The sequence below is a fragment of the Juglans microcarpa x Juglans regia genome, chromosome 1D (genome assembly GCF_004785595.1).
Source record: "Juglans microcarpa x Juglans regia isolate MS1-56 chromosome 1D, Jm3101_v1.0, whole genome shotgun sequence".
NCBI lineage: Eukaryota > Viridiplantae > Streptophyta > Magnoliopsida > Fagales > Juglandaceae > Juglans > Juglans microcarpa x Juglans regia.
In genome coordinates this window covers 49453334-49474419 of record NC_054594.1, presented here as the reverse complement: position 1 = coordinate 49474419, position 21086 = coordinate 49453334, and the positions used below count along the sequence as shown (strand labels likewise).

Sequence of the window (21086 nt, the reverse complement as noted above, 5' to 3'; positions counted from 1 at the left end):
CTTACCACTCATTATGAAATTAAATTAAAAGATTTATTACATTTTTAAATAATCAATACATAAAAAATAGAGAAAAACAGTGTTAACATCGTGTTTCGCATGCTTTTGGACCGGGTTCCAGTAACTCGGGTCTTCGAGTTGTTACCTGCACACTTTAAACAAACACGAAGAATCGGGACCTTGGTAGTTTGTGCATAAACTTAAAGGATACTAGGTTTCGAGTGAGGATAGTCCATCCCTAACTTTGAGAGATTTATGTCATTTCTACTATTCATTTGTTATAATCATTTAATGCGGCGTGACTTTTGGGGCGGCGTCATTAATGCGACGTGGAGTCCGAGTAGTGGTATTATTAATGGGCCGTAGCTTCTTAACTCACTTTATCCTGCGGGACGTTTCCTATTAAGCCTCTTCATGCCTACTATCAGGAAGTCACAGGTTCTTCATATTTCCCATACGCCTGCCTAGGCAGGTTTTCGAGAGTAGTCTATCATTGGGGTGATGTCAAGGCAGTGAGTCCCCTCTACCCTGACCGTCCACTTTCCCCTCTAGGGAGTTGATTCATGGGCAGGTTGTGCCCGTGGGCCAAATACCCTACTAAGAGCTCATTGACTCCCTTTAACAGAGGGTCGTAACGCTCGATTAGGCCTTCAGACTAGCCTCCCTAGTGGTTTTTGGTTTGCTTCTAGGGCCTATGGGGAAAAACCCCCTTTCAAGCAGTTACGTGTTACCACATACTTATGTTTTACCTTTACTTGCTCCCTTGTATCTTTCTTGACGACGATAACGATAATTGCACAACTATAGTAGCAACAAATGTTGAGTTGCTTTGCTTCATTATATCTGACAACTTGTTTACACGAGCCTTGTATCAAGGTGGCAGAGATTGTGTTTAAAATTCGAGCCATAATACAAAGAGAAATTATTTGTATTAATATTGTTCATCTGGGTTTTAGATCGAGAGGTCTGGTATTCCTGAACTGGAACTCAATTTTTAAATAGAGTCCAGAACCTAGACTGGGTATCCCGGTTATAACCCGATACGGAACCTGAGCTACATCCAAGTTCAGGATTTTTTTTATTTATAAAACAATCTATATGTTATGATTTTTTTTTTTTAATAAAACAGCCTATATATGATGAATTTTATTTTTCAAGAAAAAGAAAAACACCGAATGTTGGAAAGCATAATTCTTATACATAAAATTCTATATTCTATTTAAGTTTTTTCAAGAAAAAAATTGTTGAAAAAAATAATTTGTTTAAATATATAAAATCCTATACTTAAAGTTTTTTCAAGAAAAAATGATGCTGAAAACCATAATTTTTTTTTTTATATATAAAAGCCTATATATTATTAAGTTTTTCAAGAAGTATAATACTAATGCATTGAATATTGTACATAATAATAAAATATATCAAACTGGAAAACTAATTTTATGTAAAAAATAACTAAAACTATAAAAAACTAAGTAACTTCTTAACTAAATGCATGTACAATAATAAATAAAATAAAATATTCATCTCGTAAAATGCATACAACACAATGCAATCCACTACATATTACATTATTTGGTATTTATACGTTAGATTACAAAACACAAAATTACCACATGAGTTACAGCAACAGCACCAACAAGTTCATATGATACATTCCCTTGTCTAGACCTCCAACTCAACCATGCCCCGTAAATTGACAATTCAAGAACCAGAGTAGCCAAAAATCCAACAACCACTACCCAATAATTTTGTTGCCACCATATTCTGCAATGTTCTAAAGGATTCCAATTATGAAAATTAAATGAAAATGCAGGAAAGATTTATTAAAATCCAAACTAGTCAAAAATAAGGGGAATGAATATATAGTATTCCATAAAGAATGTCAATATAATTGCAGATATGGCTAGTATATAGAAGACTAGTTACCAAAAGTATAACCTGAAGCTAACATGAACCAGGTTGCTAGATATGAAATTAGCATTTCAAAAACTGCAAGCCCACCCAAACGTATTTACTAGTTTTAAGAACTTTTCAGTTTATAAGTGGGTTTAACAAGAAGAAAACAACCAGATAAGATGACCTCAAACAATAAAACTACTTCAATTTAGTTATTTCATTCAAGATTAACACCAGACAAGATGTGTAATCAACTTCCTAATACGTCCCTTAAAATGAAACTGCAATTTCAAATAGTGCATCAAACCATAAATATTCTAGTCACTGAAAATGAACTGAATGGATTTCATTCATTTGGCAATAAATCTCTCCATCTTATATATCTAAGAATATCTACACGTCACATGAACAACCCAAATCAAGATGTTCTTCCTTGAAGGATGACTTCTGTGTGAATCAGAAACCTATAAAAAGTACCTAGAGCTTAAATTCTAAGCATCCCTTTGACAGCCTAGTAGCAAAATAATATTACTTTGTAATGTACCATTAACCAATGTACGACACAAATAATCAAGAACAATGTGGAAAATTAGTTAAAACTAGTCATAGAATACATCAAGTAATACTTGTAAAATGGTAGACTATATGTTGCTTTATATCCTTCTTTATACATCTAATATTTGTTTTATTGTGCGCCTATAACACAACATCTCTTCCCCAACTAATTTGTGGTAGACATATTTCAAAACACGAATCTAACCAAAAAAAAAATTGCATAAAAAAACTTGAGAACCAAACCCAAAATATGAGTAAACTTAGATATGTGTCTGAATCATGATTCATCATTAGCAAAACTAGAAGAATGCAAAATCTATATTTGGGTGTCATTAATTTTAGTCTTTTTCATGTCATATAATAGACAGAAGCTCTACTTCTTCATTTATATTAAGTTTAAACAAACACACATAAACACAAAATAAAATCGATACTCTCATTGTCTCTAAGTTGTAGATCTCATAGCACAGAGTGAGTGGAAAACGAACCATCTTAGAGTCATCGAAAGTAAATCACTGGGCTAACGATGAAGCTAGTCTTTGCTTGGCTAAACCTGCAAAAGAACACATATCCAAAACAACAGAGAGAGAGAGATACTTGAGTGCCGAGGTTTAGAGAGAGAGACTTGAGTGCCTTGGATAATAAACCCGAGTTCTAAATTTTTTTATTCCTTATAAAACTCGGGTACAAACCTGTAACCCAGACTCGGTATGCCTTGGTTTTCCTATACGGGCTGAAACCAGTAATCGAAATCCAGTTATCTGGGTTCCGGATTGGGCCGAAAAAAATCCAGTCCGAGTGAATAGTCTAAGCCTCGTTTGTTTTTAAAAAATATCTTATCTCATATAATCATTACAACTTTCTCAACTTTCAATACAAAATAAAATAAACAATTTAACTTTTTAAAATCTCAAAACAAAAATAATATTAAAAAATATATTCTAACAATATTTTATTTAACTTTTTAACTTTAATCTCAACTCATCTCCGAAAACAAACGGGTCCTTAATTTGTATAAGAGTAATTCTACTCAGCCTCTCCGGTTCTTTCCTACACCGCACTCCTTAGTTGACATGGTTTACTTTTATTTTTATTTTTTATCTTCTGCCTAAAAACCAGTGTTTTGTCTCTTCTTCTATTTGATTTCCCCCACCCCAGCGTCCTTCCCCCCGGCATCCTTTACCCCACCCTTCTCCCGTACACTTTTCCCACGCCAATTCAAGCGTATCCGCTTGTTGAGGCTCCTCTTACCCTCATTCCAGAAGTACATCACTAAGGACTTCATCTCTGAAGAATTTGGAAAAATGCTCGTTCAGGTAATGACATCAGAGTAAGATAATTGTTTTTTTTTTCATTTTCAGGGGTGTACGATATTAATTGGTTCCTTCTAATGTATAAGGTGGTGAGTGATCTAAACTTAACAAAGTCTGGTGTTTACTGGAGCTGGAACAAGGATTCGGCTTCATTTAAGAACCAGTTGTCTCAAGATGTGAGTGATGAAGCGGCTTGGAAAGTGGGAAATTAGTGAGAAACTTGTTGGCCTGGGGCCTTGGTCTGATCAAGAACCTTGTGGCCCCTGTCAACTCATCTATTGCACATGAGAGAGTGATATATATAAGTTAAGACTCGATCCAATCCCAAGTGTGGAGTCTAGACTCAAGAGGTGGCTGTGTTGATGTAAATAAACAGTTTTCTTTGTGTAGACTTATATGATTATTATGAAGATGACTTCTTGCGATTTCTTGGAAGTTGTATTTTTTATCTTAAATGTTTGAATTTTCCAAAAATGTAAGTAAAACAAAAACTGGAGAGGAATGCCATATAAAGGACAAGTTTAGTTATTGATTAGAGAAACAATCTGGCCTATATTATTGGAAGCAACTCTGCAAGAAACTACATTATCAAAAGTAATGTGATGCTAGTTTAGTTTTTCATTTACTTTCCAACTACTGATGGCAGGAAAGCAGAAAAAGTGAGGGACATCTTTGGTCGCTGAGAGAGACTCGCACGGAGGAGGAGTGGTGCACAGTGGGGGAGGAGATTCGCACGGACAAGAAGTGGCTCTCTGGCGTGGTAAAAGTGTACGGGAAAAGGGTGGGGGGACGAAATAGAAAAAAAAAAAGAAGACAAAACACTGGTTTTTAGGCAAAAAGAGAAAAAATAAAAATAAAAGTAAACCATGTCAGCAATGAGTGCGGTGTAGGAAAGAATGAGTCCGTCTAGGTACAGACGATTTGGTGGACAAATCCGCGTACGAAGCTGATGTGGCATGTTGCTGTCAGAGAAAAAAAAGAAGAAAAATAAAAACACGGTGTAGCCTGCTGCTGTCAAAGCTGTTTTTATTTAAAAAAAAAATGAAAAGAAAAACACGAAAAGAAGAAGAAGACGACCCACGACTTCCCTAATCCATTTTCATCTCCCCTCCCCCAGATCCCAATTCGATTGTCTGCCAACACCCCTATGTACACAATCCCTCCTGCACCTCTTCCTTGTTTGTAATCATAACTGCAAAAAATAAAGATGGGATAGCTGCAAAAAAATCAAACACGTTCTGGCTGAGACCAATTCGGGTTCACACCCTTGAGACCAATCGGTATGATTTATCATCTTATATCCTGGAAGGCACGAGCAATTTCTGCCAATACTAGGAACATAACTGTATATACTGTTAGCCCCACAAACACCATGAATCATATTAGCAATGGCCCATAGCCGGCTATCAAAAATGTGAATTTATCAGAAGAACTAAAATTTCTGAAGGAATCAAACATTGCGATTCTACTATTGTTGTACGCGAACCTTCTGGCTCGCCAACGCAAAATCCATGGGTTCAGGCCACTATTGCAGAGGACATTATCATTATTGAGAAGAAGCTTGTAGAAGTCAGAGGAATAGTTGGTCTGGCTTTTATCATTTCATTTTTATCCGCCCAAAACTCGGTCAGCTGAAGTGGCAAAACGAGCCGTTTCATTTAATGGGCCAGGTGGATTCGTGTGCAGATTCGTCTCCAAAATAGACTGCATTTAGATTTTCCCACGTAAGAATATGAGGCTGAGTAGAATTTCTTTTCGTATAAATCTCAAATAGACAAATCTCATATAAATTTTTGTAAAAAGATAGACTCCACCTAAAAAAATAAATTATTTTTTATCAATAAAACCTAATTTTTTTCAAAATTTAAAACTTACATATATAAAGTTTGTACCTGCTATTACTCCTAAAGTCCCTAAAGTCTCTCGTGGTTGTAAAGGCGACTTTCATTTCTTTTCCATTTTTACCCACCCCGAAGGATCTGGACACGTATTGTTAGCTGGGAAACAGAGAAGTTGAGGACTCCCGGGCCCCGGCGTCCCAAATCTCGGATCCTATTTCAAAACTTTGCCCAATTTCGATTTGGAACTCTCTTTTTCCCTGTGGGGGCTGAATTTTCAATTTCTCTGGGTTTTCTTGGTGTTGGCTTTCATGGAATATTCCCAAGATTTATGTAACGTGGAGGGTGATGGGGATGCCAGGAAACCCACGGCTTGTACATCATCAACATCGCCATGTAGCTCAGGAGGGTCAGGTTACCGATTGTTCGGTCGCCAAGCCTCTGTCCACCAGTGTATGGGCGGAGGTCAAGGTAAGATTTTTCTCTTTGATTTCTTCCATTCCTCAAGTTCAGTTTGCTTCCTTTACATATGGGTTTGTTTCTTTTATTTTTAAACCGTATGCGGGTATTCTTTCTGATTGTTTAGTCAATGGGATTTGTGATTGTCTGCTTCTAATGAAGAACATAAATGGGTGTTGTGTGAGGTGGCTTTCTTGGTCAGCAGTCTTATTGTTCATGTGATCTTCCGTTTACTTGATGTCTTTCTTCAGTATGTCTCTTCTTTTATTCGAGTTTAATAGTTTCCCTTGCATATTCTAAGGCACCACTGAGGTGATACCGGCACTTGTAGATTGCCCTTAGATTCCTTTCATTTTTGTGTTGTTTTGTTTTTTTTTTTAATTTTCAATGTATTATTGGGCCAAAAGAAGAACGAATTGGGTATTACGTCACTCAGATTTGGGTCCTATGTTCCACATAATGTTCTGTGCATCTTATGTCCGTGATTGGTATGTCATTCAGGATGATGCAAGTTTTTTCTTCTAAAGTTTTATATAATCCGAAAAGTCCATTGCTGTTACTTGCTACAGTACTCAGTTATTTGATATTTAAAAATTAAGCAACCGACAGTAAATAAGATGAAAACTGCAGAATAAAGCTGTAACACACCTGATAGTAGGCGCTTGGGTGACTAGAAAATATACGAGAAAATACAAGAAAATTACTCACTTCGAGGGAGCACCTCCATTGAATAAAGGAAGAAGATGATAAGAGAGTGAGAAGTAATATTTGCATTAACTTTCTGATTAGATCATTTCGGTAGCCACAGTGAACATATATGCTAGAATCTTGCCAAACATCCGAAAAAGGCCTCAGCCTTGATAAAACATGACCCAAGACTAATAACTAACGGACTGGATAAAAAGAAATAACAAGCTAACCGCCCAGCTACTCTATGGCCCACTTCCTTACATAACATAAAGGAAAACAACAAGTAAAGTAATATGCCCAAACTGGCCCATGTATCTTGTTCCTGGACTGTGACAAACCATCCCCCATAGAAGTACCTTGTCCACAAGGTGTGCGGTATACGTCCAAAGTAGACCTTAAGAAGCCGTTGGACCAGCAAACTTCCAGCAATTTGGTTCTTCTCTAATCTGACATCTTCCCTAGTCTTCTTGATAGGTACCATGAGGGTCTTTCTATAATCAATTTCCTCACCTCTTAGATGAATGTTGCCGATAGGGCCAAAACTCAAAAACACCATTTGCAATAGTCAAGACACTGACATCAAAGGTCCCACCCCCACAACCAGGGTAAAAAACAAAGACTTTCCTTGTCTCAATTGCCACACCATGTTTCACCACAACCCCACCATTAAGGAGTTCTCCCATACCATCATAGGCCCCATCTTCCACTTTATAGCCATGGATAATAGGAATAGGCGGGACCAATAATAATTTTATCTCTCCAAAGAAAACATTAATGTACTCCAATTGTTCATATAGCTCAATTGCCTCCGTAGCAATGAAATATACTATGCCATGAATAAGTACTTTAGAGGCTATAGCAAGTGTCGACTTCATAGTAAATCCCTCGGGTATGCTATGCATTACACTAGCCAACATTACCAACAAACCTTAAAATAACCCTTGGGAGCCATCAATTGAAACACCAACATCAACGAACAAGGACTTCGTTGAATCGGTTGGAGGTATAGCATCATATAAGGTGATAGGAGAGTAGAGCATGGCTTAAAGATTGGAGGCGGCGGATGGAGGAGTCGAGGGAAAATGCGCGGTGATGGAGGGACAACTCATCGTAGGAGGCCTTGGAGATGGACGGCACAACTGAATCCTTGTTAACTAATTTAATACATACACGGGCATGGTGAATCGACTTGGCCATACCTAACTTGAATGCAAGGGTTTGGAGTCGGTGCTCAAGGAAGTTCTCCACAATCAGAGCCAAGACATAATCAAGCTTGTTCTGGCCCTCATCCAAGAGCCCGTACCTGTTCAATTTGCGGAGAAGGGCCTCACCCTCGAATCTCCTACAAGGATTCTTCTCATCCGGAGTGAGAAGTTCCTTGGCGGCATTACGGTTGCGGCTCAAAGGATATTGAACCCTCCACAAGTCTCTCTTACATCGGAGCCCGTACTCTCCCACAAGCTTCAGCTCATGATCCAATTGTTCCTTCTCATACGGACGATGTGGAATTTTGAAAGTCTTCCCATAGTTCCAGTAGAAACCGACATGGACCATATCTCCTTTCAGCATATGTGATCTCAAATTGACTTCTAATTGTGTTTTACCAGACGATGAAGCCCCAACAAGTTCAATTAAATCTGTAAATCCGACGGAAATCCCGTATTGAAGAATTGTAAAATCTTGGAGCATCAGATGCACAACAACGGGTTGAGTGGTGGAATAGATTTGGTGCGTCACTGTGCGCTCAGGATGGAACGAAAATGAGAGCATCATCCTCTCGCTGTCGCAAGAAAAAGGAGAGAGAGAGGCGATGAAGTTTTGAAGGTCGTGATCAACGCCACTGGGATTGAACTCCCATACGATGGTTAGGCCTCTTATGATTAATGAGTCTTTGTTGCTAGCGGCGACCGATAGGAAGGAAGAAGAGAAAAAATAATTTCTGAGATGAAAAGAGGGACACAAGATTCTTAGGGGAGGATCAGAGAATGGTAGGAATGGTTCAGGATTTTTGGGAACATGAGAAAGAATAAGTTGAGCGGGCTTGATTTCATCTTTTTCTTCCACAACAACTGCATCTTCCTCTTGTATGTCATAGATTTGATCTTCGAATTGGTTGAAGCTTTCCTGAAAGTTGCTAGCAAATTCGTCAAGGGACTGCTGAAATACTTGGTGCATTTTGTTGTGGCTCTCCCGAAAATCCTTCAGATGTTGTTGAAGAACATTGAAGCATTGAAGATTTGTTCCATTAGCTCTTTGATATTGAGTAAGGATGAGAAGATGTTTTCCATTCTCACGGATTGATGAAGCTGATGCCAAGGAAAGACTGGCTCTAGATACCACTTGTAACACACCTAATAGTAGGTGTTTGGGTGACTAGAAAATATACGAGAAAATACAAGAAAATTACTCACTTCGAGGGGAGCACCTCCATTGAAGAAAGGAAGAAGATGATAAGAGAATGAGAAGTAATATTTGCATTAACTTTTTGATTAGATCATTTCGGTAGCTACAGTGAACATATATGCTAGAATCTTGCCAAACATCTGAAAAAGGCCTCAGCCTTGATAAAACCTGACTCAAGACTAATAACTAACGGACTGGATAAAAAGAAATAACAAGCTAATGGCCCAGCTACTCTATGGTCCAGTTCCTTACATAACATAAAGGAAAACAACAAGTAATAGGCCCAAACTGGCCCATGGCCCATGTATCCTGTTCCTGGACTGTGACAAAAGCAAGATAGAATGCATATCCTATTTATAGATATATTGTAGGAGCAGCCAACATTTACATTTTGTCATAGGCATGGGTTGTATCACAAAGTTTGCCTTGCAGGATGTGTTGCTGCCTGTATGTTTGGACATGAAGCATAAACTGTCTTCTTTTATTTATTCGTGCGTTCATTTCCCTTTCAAAGAGATTTTCATGGTGTGCTATTGCCAAGAGTGATGGTAACGGCAATGCAGAGTGAATGCAATGTATCTATACAATCATAACTGTCGTTGGTCTTTTCTTTTTATCCATCATGTACTGGTGAAAATTTTCCTCTCCTCAGATTGAAAGTTTCCATTTGCTTGCTGAGACTGTCCTTTTTAAATGGCTTGAGTTCTTCCGTACAATTTTCATTCTTGCAGATTCTTTAAAGTACTTTAGACATTAGATGTGACATATGATCTGAGATGAGAGTCAATGCTTTGTGTAGCATTCCCTTAGTGGATTATGCTATTCCTTGCAGATCAACACTTACTTCTCACTCTTGTTATTTAGCTATGACCTTACTTATATGAGAAAAAAAAAAAATTAGGCATGATATTGTTTTCTTTATACTTTTGTTTCTCCCCTCTGCCCTTTTCATTCAATTGATTTTGAGACCTGTTCTAAATTGCTGGATTACAACTTTTGTTGACGCTGGGTACATTCTTTTGCATATTCACTTATGTGCTCTTGTTAGTATTTTTAGACTTATACTGTGGATAAAAAAAAAGTATTTTTAGACTTATACTTGATTCTTCCCCTTCCCTCTTCATTTAGCTGCTGATATTCTGTTGTGGAAGCGGCGGAATGTTTCTTTAGGCATCATTGCTGTTGCTACAGTTGCATGGCTCCTATTTGAGCGGTCTGGATTATCGTTCTTATCAATTTGTTCAGATGTGTTGCTGATTTTAATTGTACTGTTGTTTCTTCATGCCAACTATGCTGTTTTCAGAGATAGGTAACAAGTCTTCTACCCTCAATCTGCCTATTGATTACAACTTTCTACCATTGTAGCATGGAAACTAATTTCATCACAAGAATTGTTTCTACTTTTGAGCAGACAATTGCAAACATTACCGGAGCTAGTATTGTCAGAGGAAATGGTTAATAATGCTGCAGCATCATTTCGTGTTAAAATCAATAACGTGCTGCTTATGGCTCATGACATCACACTTGGCAAGGATTTTAGACTTTTTTCTAAGGTCAGTCTAAATTAATAGTATAGTAATTTAAAACTGCTGTGGCGTAGCTGAGGTGTTGTGGTCCTAGTGGGGCCAATATATTTATAGATAATAGGTACTTCTATTCTTAAAATAAAATTTGATCAATGAGTCTTGGTGCCCTGTAAAATGGATTTATGATGCCAACAAAAAATGGGGAGCATGAATATTTGTTTTATGTGCTCTCAGAGAACAATCAAGCACCCAGGTTAGTTGTCAATATATTTTACTATATGGTTTGCAGGAGGGTAGTGGAAACCACTGTCCTTGGGTCCCATTCCCCTGCATTCCTTATGGTGCTCTCAGCTATTTGAATAAGTTATTGGGATGTATGATCTGCCCCATTGAAACTACAGAACTTCGCTTCTAACCGTGCATTGTGTTCATAACTGATTCATTTTAAGAAATTTTCGTCCATATTATTGATGTTTTGACAGGTGGTTGTTTGTGTGTGGCTCTTGTCTGTCGTTGGGAGCTTCTTCTCTTTCTTCACAATCGCTTATATTGGTATGGATGTTCATCTTTAGCCTTGTCAATTTAGTGCTGAGCTGTGTTGTCTCAGAATTATGGTCTTTGTTCCTGCATTCTACTTGCCTTCCTTTTTCTAACTTTTTTAATTCATATTTTCCTTCCAAACACGTGGGGCACTTGACTCTTCTTGCATGGCTTGCATAAGCCGTCCATATCTTGACGAAAAAAAATATCCTGCCAATTACTACATAATCAATCTTTTTGTGACTTGAGCTCACCAAAGAAACTTTGTTTGGGAGCTTCCGACTTCCTGCCTTCTGATGCTTCACTTTTTTCTTTTTTCTTTTTCACCTTTAACATCTCTCTAATTTGATATTGACAGGAACCATCATATTCATTACAGTTCCTGCCTTGTACAGCAAGTATGAAGAGCGTGTGGATAGGTATTGCGGAATGATCCACCGGCAATTTTCAAAGCACTATAAAATAGTGGATGAAAGTGTGATTAGCAGACTTCCTCGAAGTTTAACCAAGGACAAGGATGCGTAGTTCTGATATTCTAGTTTCAGTCGCAATGACATTGTGCAGAAGACTCGAGAGTTTCAGGTGCAATTTGAAGTCATCTGTATTTTTGTTGTTGTCTATATGTTGGACCGGAATGAAATCCCTGCTTCCTTGTTCTCTTTGTGCTTAACGGGAGGATTCTTCCCTGTTATCTTTCATCATAGTATAGTAGGAAGAAAAATTCTACTAATCATCATTTACACCACACACCATGTGATTTGTCATTCTATTTAAACACATATTTACACATAGTAGGAAAAATGCCTTGGCAGGGTCGCATGGATAGTGATCTTGTCAGAGAGAAGGATTGCTGGCTGGAGTTGTGCAGTGTGCTAGTAATGTTTACTGTTTATTACTGCTGAGACGGAACTAGGAAGGGAAAAAAAATGGTTTTGCATCTTTGATCTGGTCGTGAAGGCAGCAAGATAAATTATGTACTTTTCTGGCATTAGAGGTTCCAGGCCGAACTACGAAAGGTTTATTTCTGTGGTAGGATCCCAGAACGAAGGGCTTTAGCCTTGTAGCCTATCGTCGTAATATTAGGCTGTTGGCCCAAGATTGTCGACCGTAACCTTGCCCTTCATTGCAAGAACTAGGCTTTGCCATGAAACTCCAGTCCTGTTCTGTATACAGCGCTCGCAATTTACTCGTAAGACTAATTAAGGATCTTTCTTTCTTTCTTTTTCTGTATGTTAATGTATGTCAAATTGTTAAGTGGCAAAAACCTACTCGTTACACTTGTGTAATACTCTTTTCTCTCTCTCGTGCGAGTGCCGTGGACAACACCCTTGAGACACGCTATTATGCGAGCAGGATGACGACGAATACAATTTATTGGCCCTACCAATACAATATTTATAAAGACCATAAGAAAGAAACAAAAGAACATGTTTCCTTGGGTGCGTATAATATATAGTGGCATTATATATGGAGATAGAAGTTGGAGCAGCATTTAAATGGGTTTCATTTATCAAGACATAGATAAACGACACATGACAAGATAGCAAGCACCAGATGATGATGATGATCGCTTTTCCCAAAGAAAGCTCGTGATATTCTTCACTACATACATTAATAATCCCTTGCAAATATGTGGCGCGAGAAGAATGAAGTGTAGCTACTATCAATGCATCATATAATTAATGCCAGTAAGTATCCAAGAAGATTTCTATGGATAAGAAATTACCCATTTATCAGGACTAACCAGCTGTGCGGCATTAATCAAAACAAGTTCAAAGATATTGGGGAATCGTACGTGGAGGCAGACGTCTAATTTCTGTAGATAATAGCTATCGTGGCAGCTTTCATCATCTTGAAATAACCTGTTGTCAAATTGGACTGGGGAGGCTTTATTTCATGCATTTGGTAGGTAGGAGCAATTGAATTCAATCAATTGAACTGAAGTTTGAAATATTTGTAATGCACATTGAATCTTCAAAGCTTTTAGCTGGTGATGGTCGTATTCGGGGAAGGCCCCACGCAGACATGTTGGATCTAGCTTAGCTTCAGAAAGAAAATTAAAAAACAACAAAAATTGTCTTTTTATTTTTGGAGCAACAAAAAAATAATATTTTAAAATAGAGTAATACTATATATAATCGTGGAGTGTGCAACAATCATGCAGTTACTTTGAAAAAGAGTGAGATTCATTATGAATTAAAAAATTAATTTATTTTTCATGTAGATCCTGTATTTATTAATTTTTTTTAAAAAGATTACGCAATACTTGTACACTCACGACTACAAATATAATTTCTTTCTAAAATGACATGCAGCAGGTTCATACATCAGTTGAACACAGAGGCAAATAATTTATTCTCTCAGCCAACTCATTTTCTATATTATATATATATATATATATATATATATATAAATATACGTCCCCAAATCCATGCATAATTATGTTATCATCTAGCAAACAGAATAATCGGTGGTGTTGGGGAAAGATGGGCGTGGCAAATACGAGCTTGCCACCCAATATGTCTTCTTCATTGCTACAAGAATCATCCTTTGTACGAAAGTTTGTGTTATGATGTTTCGATTCTGTATAGGAAACTTTGTGGAGCGGTGCTTTTGGCTAATTTTAATTTGTGCACATGTAATCAATTATTAGGGCAATCCTGTACTTGCCTACCTGCCTATACCTAAACTCCATTTAAAAAGGCTAAAAAAGAGAGGTCAATGCTATACTCTCATCCAGGACGCAATTGATGAAGAAATTTACAAATTTATATGGTTGTGTGTAGCTTGGAAACCATCATCATCAATTTGACCACTCTAATTTATTAATAAATAAAATCAGAAAAAATATTTATAATTATAAATTATATATTATTACATAATTAATTTAAAAAAAATTAATAAAATATAAAATTCACATAAAAAAATTAATTTTTTAATAATAAAATATATTTTTTTTCAAAACGATTATATAATATTTATGTATTTCACGATTGTATATAGAATAGAATAACTTAAACGATGCATCAAAAATAGAAACAAAGTTTGAAACCGAGACTTGCCGACCAACCTAGCTATCCAACTGTTTACAAACAATCGTGAAACTACAACTAAGCATGGAAATATTTTATATTTATTTACACAATAATAAATAAATAAATAAATCATGGATCGATAATCCAATATTTCTAATCTTTCTTCCCAGTTGTTTCACCGGAACAACAACGAAAAGTGGAATATTCTTAATCAAAAGGACTAAAAAACAAAAGCAAATTAACATGGTCCCCTCCAATTAGATTAGACCTCGAGTGGTTTGAGACTTGAAGGAGGAGAATTAGAAGTGGAAGTAGGATGAGGTGTCCCATTGACCAATCCGCCATGTACTTCGACGACTGGCTTCACCAGTCCAAGTCTTACCATAAGTGCGTGACCCCAATCCCAGAGGTGCAATACAATGTAAGTCCCGATCCCACCAATAAGCCCATACGCTATTGAATAAGTTAAAGGCATCAATATCATCGTCGCAAATGCTGGGATTGCCTCCCTCATATCGTTCCAGTTTATCTCCACCACCGACTTCATCATTAACACCCCCACCAGTATCAACGGCGGTCCCACCGCCCACGCTGGTATCGACGCCAGTAACGGCGTTATGAAAAACGCCAACATGAAGTATCCCGCCGCCGTAAGCGCCGTTAGCCCCGTTCTTCCTCCCTCCCGAATTCCCGTCGACGATTCTACGAACGCCGTCACCGGTGAAGTCCCTAGCAACGACCCCACCACAATTGACGTGGCGTCCGACATGAAAGCGAAATATTGCCCCTCGAAATCGCCGTTTTCATCCACGAAGCCGGCGAACCGGGCCATCGAGTACAACGTACCGGTCGTATCCAGTATGTCCACGTACAAGAACGTGACCAGAGCTTGCCAAAAGGAACCTTTTCCGATACTACTAAAGCTCAATGCCCCCGCCGTGTTTTTTATCGCATGCACATCCACTACCTTCTTGAAATACTCGTACGCCGTATCCCCCGCTTCCGTATCCGGAAACGCCGTTACCTTCGTATTCCGGAACCACGACACCGCCGTTACGAATACTATTCCGTAAATCATTGCGCCTTTAATGTCTTTCACCAGGCAATATGCAATAATTACGAACCCGACGATTCCGAGCCAAAACGTTGGGCTCTCCATGGTGTCTTGGAGGCAGTAGATTCCCCCTGAGACGGTACCTCCTGGGAGTAAACTAACTGTCCCGTTCGCTGCGGTTATAACAGGGGCGAGGGAGACCCGAGAGGATGCAGGGCAGGCTCCCAGTGTCACCAGGGTTGACGAGCTGTAGCCGATCAACCCGATTCCTTCGTTGTTTTGTAACCCAATAAAAGCCAAGAATAGACCGATGCCAGCCGATGAGCTGATTCGGACGGGTTTTGGGACGAGTTTGGCAAGTTTGGTTCGTAACCCAACTGCTGAAATTGCCAAGAAGATTAAACCTTCGATAAAAATGGCAGCCAAGGCGCTGCTGTAGGAGACACTTCCCGACCCGTGAAACCCCACAACCGTGTAAGCAAAATAAGCATTGGTACCCATACCCGGAGCCAAAGCCAAAGGAAGATTAGCAAATACACCCATTATGACGCACCCGATAAGAGAAGAAGCCACGGTGGCTACTATCAAGTCCTTGCGTATTCCCTCGAGGCAGGCCTCGTAACCCGGGTTGACAGGGTTGAACTTGCAGGACGCGTCCGGCTGGATGACCCGGAGATTGGGCCCGGAGCAGTTGAGGACAGAGATGGAGGGATCGGAGCAGAGGCTTATGCAGTCGGAGACCGAGCACGTTCCGCCGGAGTCTGTGAGGATGGAGGCGTTGACGGCGAGGATGTAGGCCATTGTGAGGAACGTGGCGGTGCCGGCTCGGAGCTCGGTGGTGAAGGTGGAGTTGCGCTCGGCCAGCTTGAACCGCTTGCCCACCCAGCTGTTGGCGACGTACGTGTTCATTCGGGTCAGTGGCTTGCGCTTTGGTGGGGGTGTTTGGATCTCCATAACCTGGGCTATGGAAGAAAACTCGCTGTGGCTTGGATCGATCAAGAGGAGGTAGAAGTAGGGTAAATTAAATTAGTTCTTGTTTTTACGCACTATATATAATGTATTAGGAGTCATATATATATATATATAAAATAAGAGTGATTAGTGTGGATGAGGAGATAGATTCCCACGAAGGAAAGGTTTCTTTTGTTAATATGCAAGGGAAAGTATCTCAAGGATTCTAATTAATTTTCTTTCTTCTCTTTTTGGATTATTGTAGGCAGTATAAATTGGAAAAAAAAAAGCATACTTTCCAAATATCATTAAAACCGTAAAAAAGATTAATAATACTGCATCTTCTGTCAAAATATAACTGAATAATTTGAAATATCTAAAGAAGGGGGAGAGTACGTACCAATGCCTATCTAAAGGCTTATCTAATGAGAGGGGAGGGACCCACGTGACCAATGACAAGTCTTGCTAGTTTGATTGAAAAACTTGAACCAGCAAAGACCAAACTATAAATCTATACGTAACGAAAGTGTATAACTACTTTTCCCCCGCGACGGACGGCCAGTTGTTGTTTGGCCAAAGATATATGAATATGATTGGATGTTGGCCGAATGATGTCTAATGCCAATTCCTCTTTGATTCCAAACAAACAAAACCCGTAAATTAATCAAAATTAATGTGAACGTGTGGGAAATTGCGTGGCGTTGTATAATTCCTACCGTATGGTTCCACTTTGAATGTCCATATTGGAATTGAAGATATAGACAAATGCGGCTTCAGTTGACTTCCTTTTTTCAAATTCTACCATTCAATTTTTATTTCTTAATTTCTACTTATTGTTATTTTCGTAAATACTTTATTTCCAAGATATATATAATATATATAATATGTGTTATATATATATATATATTATGTGTGAATGTGACGGAAAATTGAAGGGCAAGTGCAGCTAGTTGTCTCGAGTTCACACTCGGGTTAGATGCAGTACTGTCCCTTATTTATATTAATTATCTCTGAAAAACACGTTGGCTTTACATATATATATATATATATATAATATTATACATCAGTTATTATTTATTTTTATACTTTATATTTATTAATTTTGTTTTATAAAATGTGAAGTATGAGATAGTAAATAGTGACTGATGAAAAGAATTTTTCATATATATATATATATATATATAGAAATAAGCATAGACACGAGAATACTTTTCTTTTTTAATTTAGAAAATTTGGACGTTGTATTAGTTGTGTCAAGTCAAACCCTTCCAAGACATCATAGGCTCTTAGAATCTCCTCTCCCGCATCCTTAATGTGATTTTTGCAATTTGAGAGTAGAAAGTGTATCTCCACCTTTCATGGATCTGACGCTATTTGGTCCACCCCTTTTTTTTTTTTTTTTTTGGCGCAATCTAGCCTAGCTGTCTATCTATATCTAGTTTCAGATAATCGCTTCAATCTCATACATTATTAATTTATTATGCCTTTACCCCAAAATTCTTTATACTGAAATTCTTAAATCTAAAATGAAAGAGAAACATAAATAAATATGGAGAATGCTAAATGAACTTAAAAAAAAAAAAAAAAAAAAACTTACAAAAGACTTATTTCTCTACATGTCAATATTGATATACTAAAAATCATAAAATTTGAAATTCAAAATTTAAATTTCAAAAGAAAACTAACAAAATGAGTCTTGTTAGTAAAATTGTAAGTAGATATATCACTACTTAACAAAATGTGTCTATTTAATAAATTATAAAAAATTTACTTCTCCACATATCAGTTATTGATATATATGCTGAAAATCATAAAATTTAAAATTTAAAATTTGAATTTCAAAAGAAAACTAATAAAATGAGTGTTGTTAGTTATAAAATTGTAAGTACATATAGCACTATTTAACAAAATGTATCTACTTAATAAATTACAAAAAAAAAAAAACTGATTTCTCTACATGTCAATTGTAGATATGCTGAAAATCATGAAATTTGAAAATTGAATTTCAAAAGAAAACTAACAAAATGAATATTGTTAGTAAAATTGTAAATACACGTAGCACCACTCAATAAATATTTATGTATCTATTTCTTTTCCACTCAAAATTATAAAAACTCTAAATGGAGAATTATTAAGTACTCTTAGAATATGGATGACATGAGTATTACTTTCATTCTATGATCAAAGTATGCCATGTAATTAACCTTACTTATGTAAATTATGCCAAATGCTGATTAGTTTTCATTGACACCATATCGAATAATAGAATGAGAATATCATGTGCATGTTTAAATTTAAAAAATACTTAATAATTACTCACTCTAATTAAAGATATCCAAATTCTACAACCTATGCGCACTAGCTAAGGACTGCTTTTTCCTAGGCCAAGTGAAGACAACAAAAAGGCGTTGTACGTTGTGATACTTAATGAGTCATTAGTCCCAACATTTAAACCCAAATATATAATTGTAACTTTAATTAGCTTTCTTGTCTAATGTTATAGTAATGGACACGAGAAAATAATTGAATGAAGGACAAATTATATAATAATGCAGTTTATGCTTATTTAATGTATAGTTTATTCTTCATTGGCTTCCTTAGCTGGATAGCATAATTTGTCCATTCCATGTGGGACTACATAATTGCCGGCCGATGTAGTGTTTTTCATTTGCTTGATTATGACAAGCACAAAGGAATGTATTTGGCATAAATTAAAGCAGTGATTTTTTTTTTTTTTGCCTAGCAGAACAGATTGGCAAATCACCCTCTGCTATATATTATTATCTCCGACAGAAAAAGGAAAAACGTAAAAGATAATAGCTATACAACTTTCGGTATTTGTTTATTTATTTATTTTTTTCGATAGATTTTTCTTCAAAATGGATTTTACAATCTGGATAGAAATTGGAAAGCGATAGCAATATCCGAAGGAGTTGGGAATCATAAAAAGGTGACAGTCAAATAGTAGTCGGACCCCATCTTTGCCCACTTGTATATATAATCATGTCATCCAGTATTGACACTTACGGTTATAATCTGCATGATAAAATCAAAGAACTTGATGATCATATTGACACCTTTAATTGACCTCTTACACTTCGGTGCTATTATTAATTTTTCTTTTTCCTCTTAATCATTATTATAAGGGTTTCACTGAATCCCAGCGCAACTTTAGACAAAAACCTGGCAAAAGAAGTGCAGTTCAAATGATGATGCAATTAGAAGAAATCGTAAGATAATTAATAATAATAATAATAATAATATTTTCACCTGAATGGTCCTGAAGTGGTGAAAAAGATCTTTCTGTTCTGGGAGCATGAATTATTTGTACAGGACAAGAGAGTTCATGATCCCTTTGTTTACGTACGTACGTGGTGGGGGTGAAAGTACAAGTTGCTAATTCTAATTGTCTCCAATGAACCAATTTCTCAATCTTATTTGTTGTTTCAGGGCATCGAAAAGATCCAAACTTCTGATTACTCCCTCTAGATGGATGTTGCGTTATATATGTAGTACTTAGTAGGACTTGGGATCCCTCCAGTTACAGTACCGCTTTACAAAAAATGCTTGAGTTGACACGCATCACGTGAGTTTTACTTCGCTTTTTTTGGTGGTGCTTCTGGGCCAAACATATGCATATGAGTGACACGCGTTCTAAAAATAATGAATGCTACGTACAACTCAAGATGATGGAGGAGGATCAGGTTGAGAAGTAGGCACTGGCCTCTGGAAATGGAGGGGATTTTTTTACTTTTTAACTTTTGTATGCCTGCCCAAGAGGCCAGATGTCTCTATTACATCTATAAGCTCATTGTTTATCAGCAAATGTCGCGTTGGATGCCACAAAAACAAAACAAGAAGAAGAAGAAGCACATCATAAACAATGGGGTCCTGCAAATGCCGAATAGAAACAATGAACCAATTGTAAGTAAGAATCTGTGGAGTACTGTACGTGCATAAAGGCGTGGCGAATAGAAACACGAAGGAATGTTTGTTTGGGAATCGGATGAGGATGTTATCCATGCAAATGCCAGTGGGTTGCTCTTAATGAATCACACGTAACAAAAACTGTAGGAGGCAGTAGGCCCTACTCCAAATTTAATTAACGAGGGTCCAGAAAGAAAGAAAGCAGGTACACCCATTTGGATCTATGCCCACGTGAACATGCTATTGCTTGCCCATATTGCATTCATTGAATATATATATATATATATATATATATATATATAGCATTATTAGCAAATAGAATGGTAGGCGCAGATTATAAAATGGATTAGCTAGCTACTGGGGAAGTTGGATATCAGATGAGGGATGTCATTATCGACGATCACTACTCTCAATGATGCTTTGAGAGGAAAGTGGGGGGGAAGGGGGAGCCAACCCCTAGTGGGTTGGAGACAATTCAAGAGGGATCCCTCTTTCTTTTTTTCTTTTTTATTATCTCGAGTGCGACACCGGGAGGAATAATTTTGGTCATTCTCTGGGCATTTCTTTTTCTTTTAACATTTTGTGGACGTGTGGGCTCATTGTGGTCTGCAACGTCCTTGCTATTAATATTGTTGAAGTATACCTAACTGTGCGTAGTAATGTAAGGTGTCAAACAATCAGCTCGAGGTAGACAATCATTTCAGTGTGACTGGCGTGAAAAAAACTACCAACACAATCGTAAAAGACACAACTGACTGCCAGACCATTATCGTGCAACCACAATCTCCTGCAACTTTGTAATTTTCCTGGCGTCTGACCACCTTATTCAAACTGAGTAGCACATGGCGAACGGATTGGTTTTTTTCTTTTCTTTTCTTTTATTAATATACTATCAGACA

General features: G+C 37.4%; 3 protein-coding genes and 1 long non-coding RNA gene across 4 annotated transcripts; 1 reads left to right on the top strand and 3 right to left on the bottom strand.

The window, feature by feature from the left end:
- Window positions 1-1507: 1507 nt before the first annotated feature.
- On the bottom strand, window positions 1508-3234 carry LOC121249031. The gene is made up of 2 exons (XR_005937571.1): window positions 2940-3234; window positions 1508-1764 (listed from the first exon to the last, which is right to left on the bottom strand). It is a non-coding gene; the product is annotated as an uncharacterized LOC121249031 (long non-coding RNA).
- Window positions 3235-5758: 2524 nt separating this feature from the next.
- Window positions 5759-12436, top strand: LOC121265924 (reticulon-like protein B16). The gene is made up of 6 exons (XM_041169584.1): window positions 5759-6073; window positions 10283-10463; window positions 10566-10707; window positions 11163-11232; window positions 11579-11802; window positions 12033-12436. Exons 1-5 carry the CDS (start codon window positions 5914-5916, stop codon window positions 11743-11745), a joined length of 720 nt encoding a protein of 239 aa, XP_041025518.1. The 5' UTR covers window positions 5759-5913; the 3' UTR covers window positions 11746-11802; window positions 12033-12436.
- Window positions 7763-8441, bottom strand: LOC121266929 (40S ribosomal protein S9-2-like). The gene has a single exon (XM_041170786.1). It carries the CDS (start codon window positions 8438-8440, stop codon window positions 7763-7765), a length of 678 nt encoding a protein of 225 aa, XP_041026720.1. The 5' UTR covers window position 8441.
- A 1877-nt stretch (window positions 12437-14313) lies between the features above and the next one.
- Window positions 14314-16438, bottom strand: LOC121239347 (adenine/guanine permease AZG1). Its single transcript, XM_041136586.1, has one exon. It carries the CDS (start codon window positions 16261-16263, stop codon window positions 14518-14520), a length of 1746 nt encoding a protein of 581 aa, XP_040992520.1. The 5' UTR covers window positions 16264-16438; the 3' UTR covers window positions 14314-14517.
- Window positions 16439-21086: the final 4648 nt, after the last annotated feature.

Coding starts and splice junctions, on each gene's coding strand:
- LOC121265924 (XM_041169584.1), top strand. CDS start 5,914: ATGGAATATTCCCAAGATTTATGTAACGTGGAGGGTGATGGGGATGCC. Junction 6,074..10,282: donor GTGTATGGGCGGAGGTCAAG/GTAAGATTTTTC, acceptor CTCTTCATTTAG/CTGCTGATATTCTGTTGTGG. Junction 11,233..11,578: donor CTTCACAATCGCTTATATTG/GTATGGATGTTC, acceptor TGATATTGACAG/GAACCATCATATTCATTACA.
- LOC121266929 (XM_041170786.1), bottom strand. CDS start 8,440: ATGCTCCAAGATTTTACAATTCTTCAATACGGGATTTCCGTCGGATTT.
- LOC121239347 (XM_041136586.1), bottom strand. CDS start 16,263: ATGGAGATCCAAACACCCCCACCAAAGCGCAAGCCACTGACCCGAATG.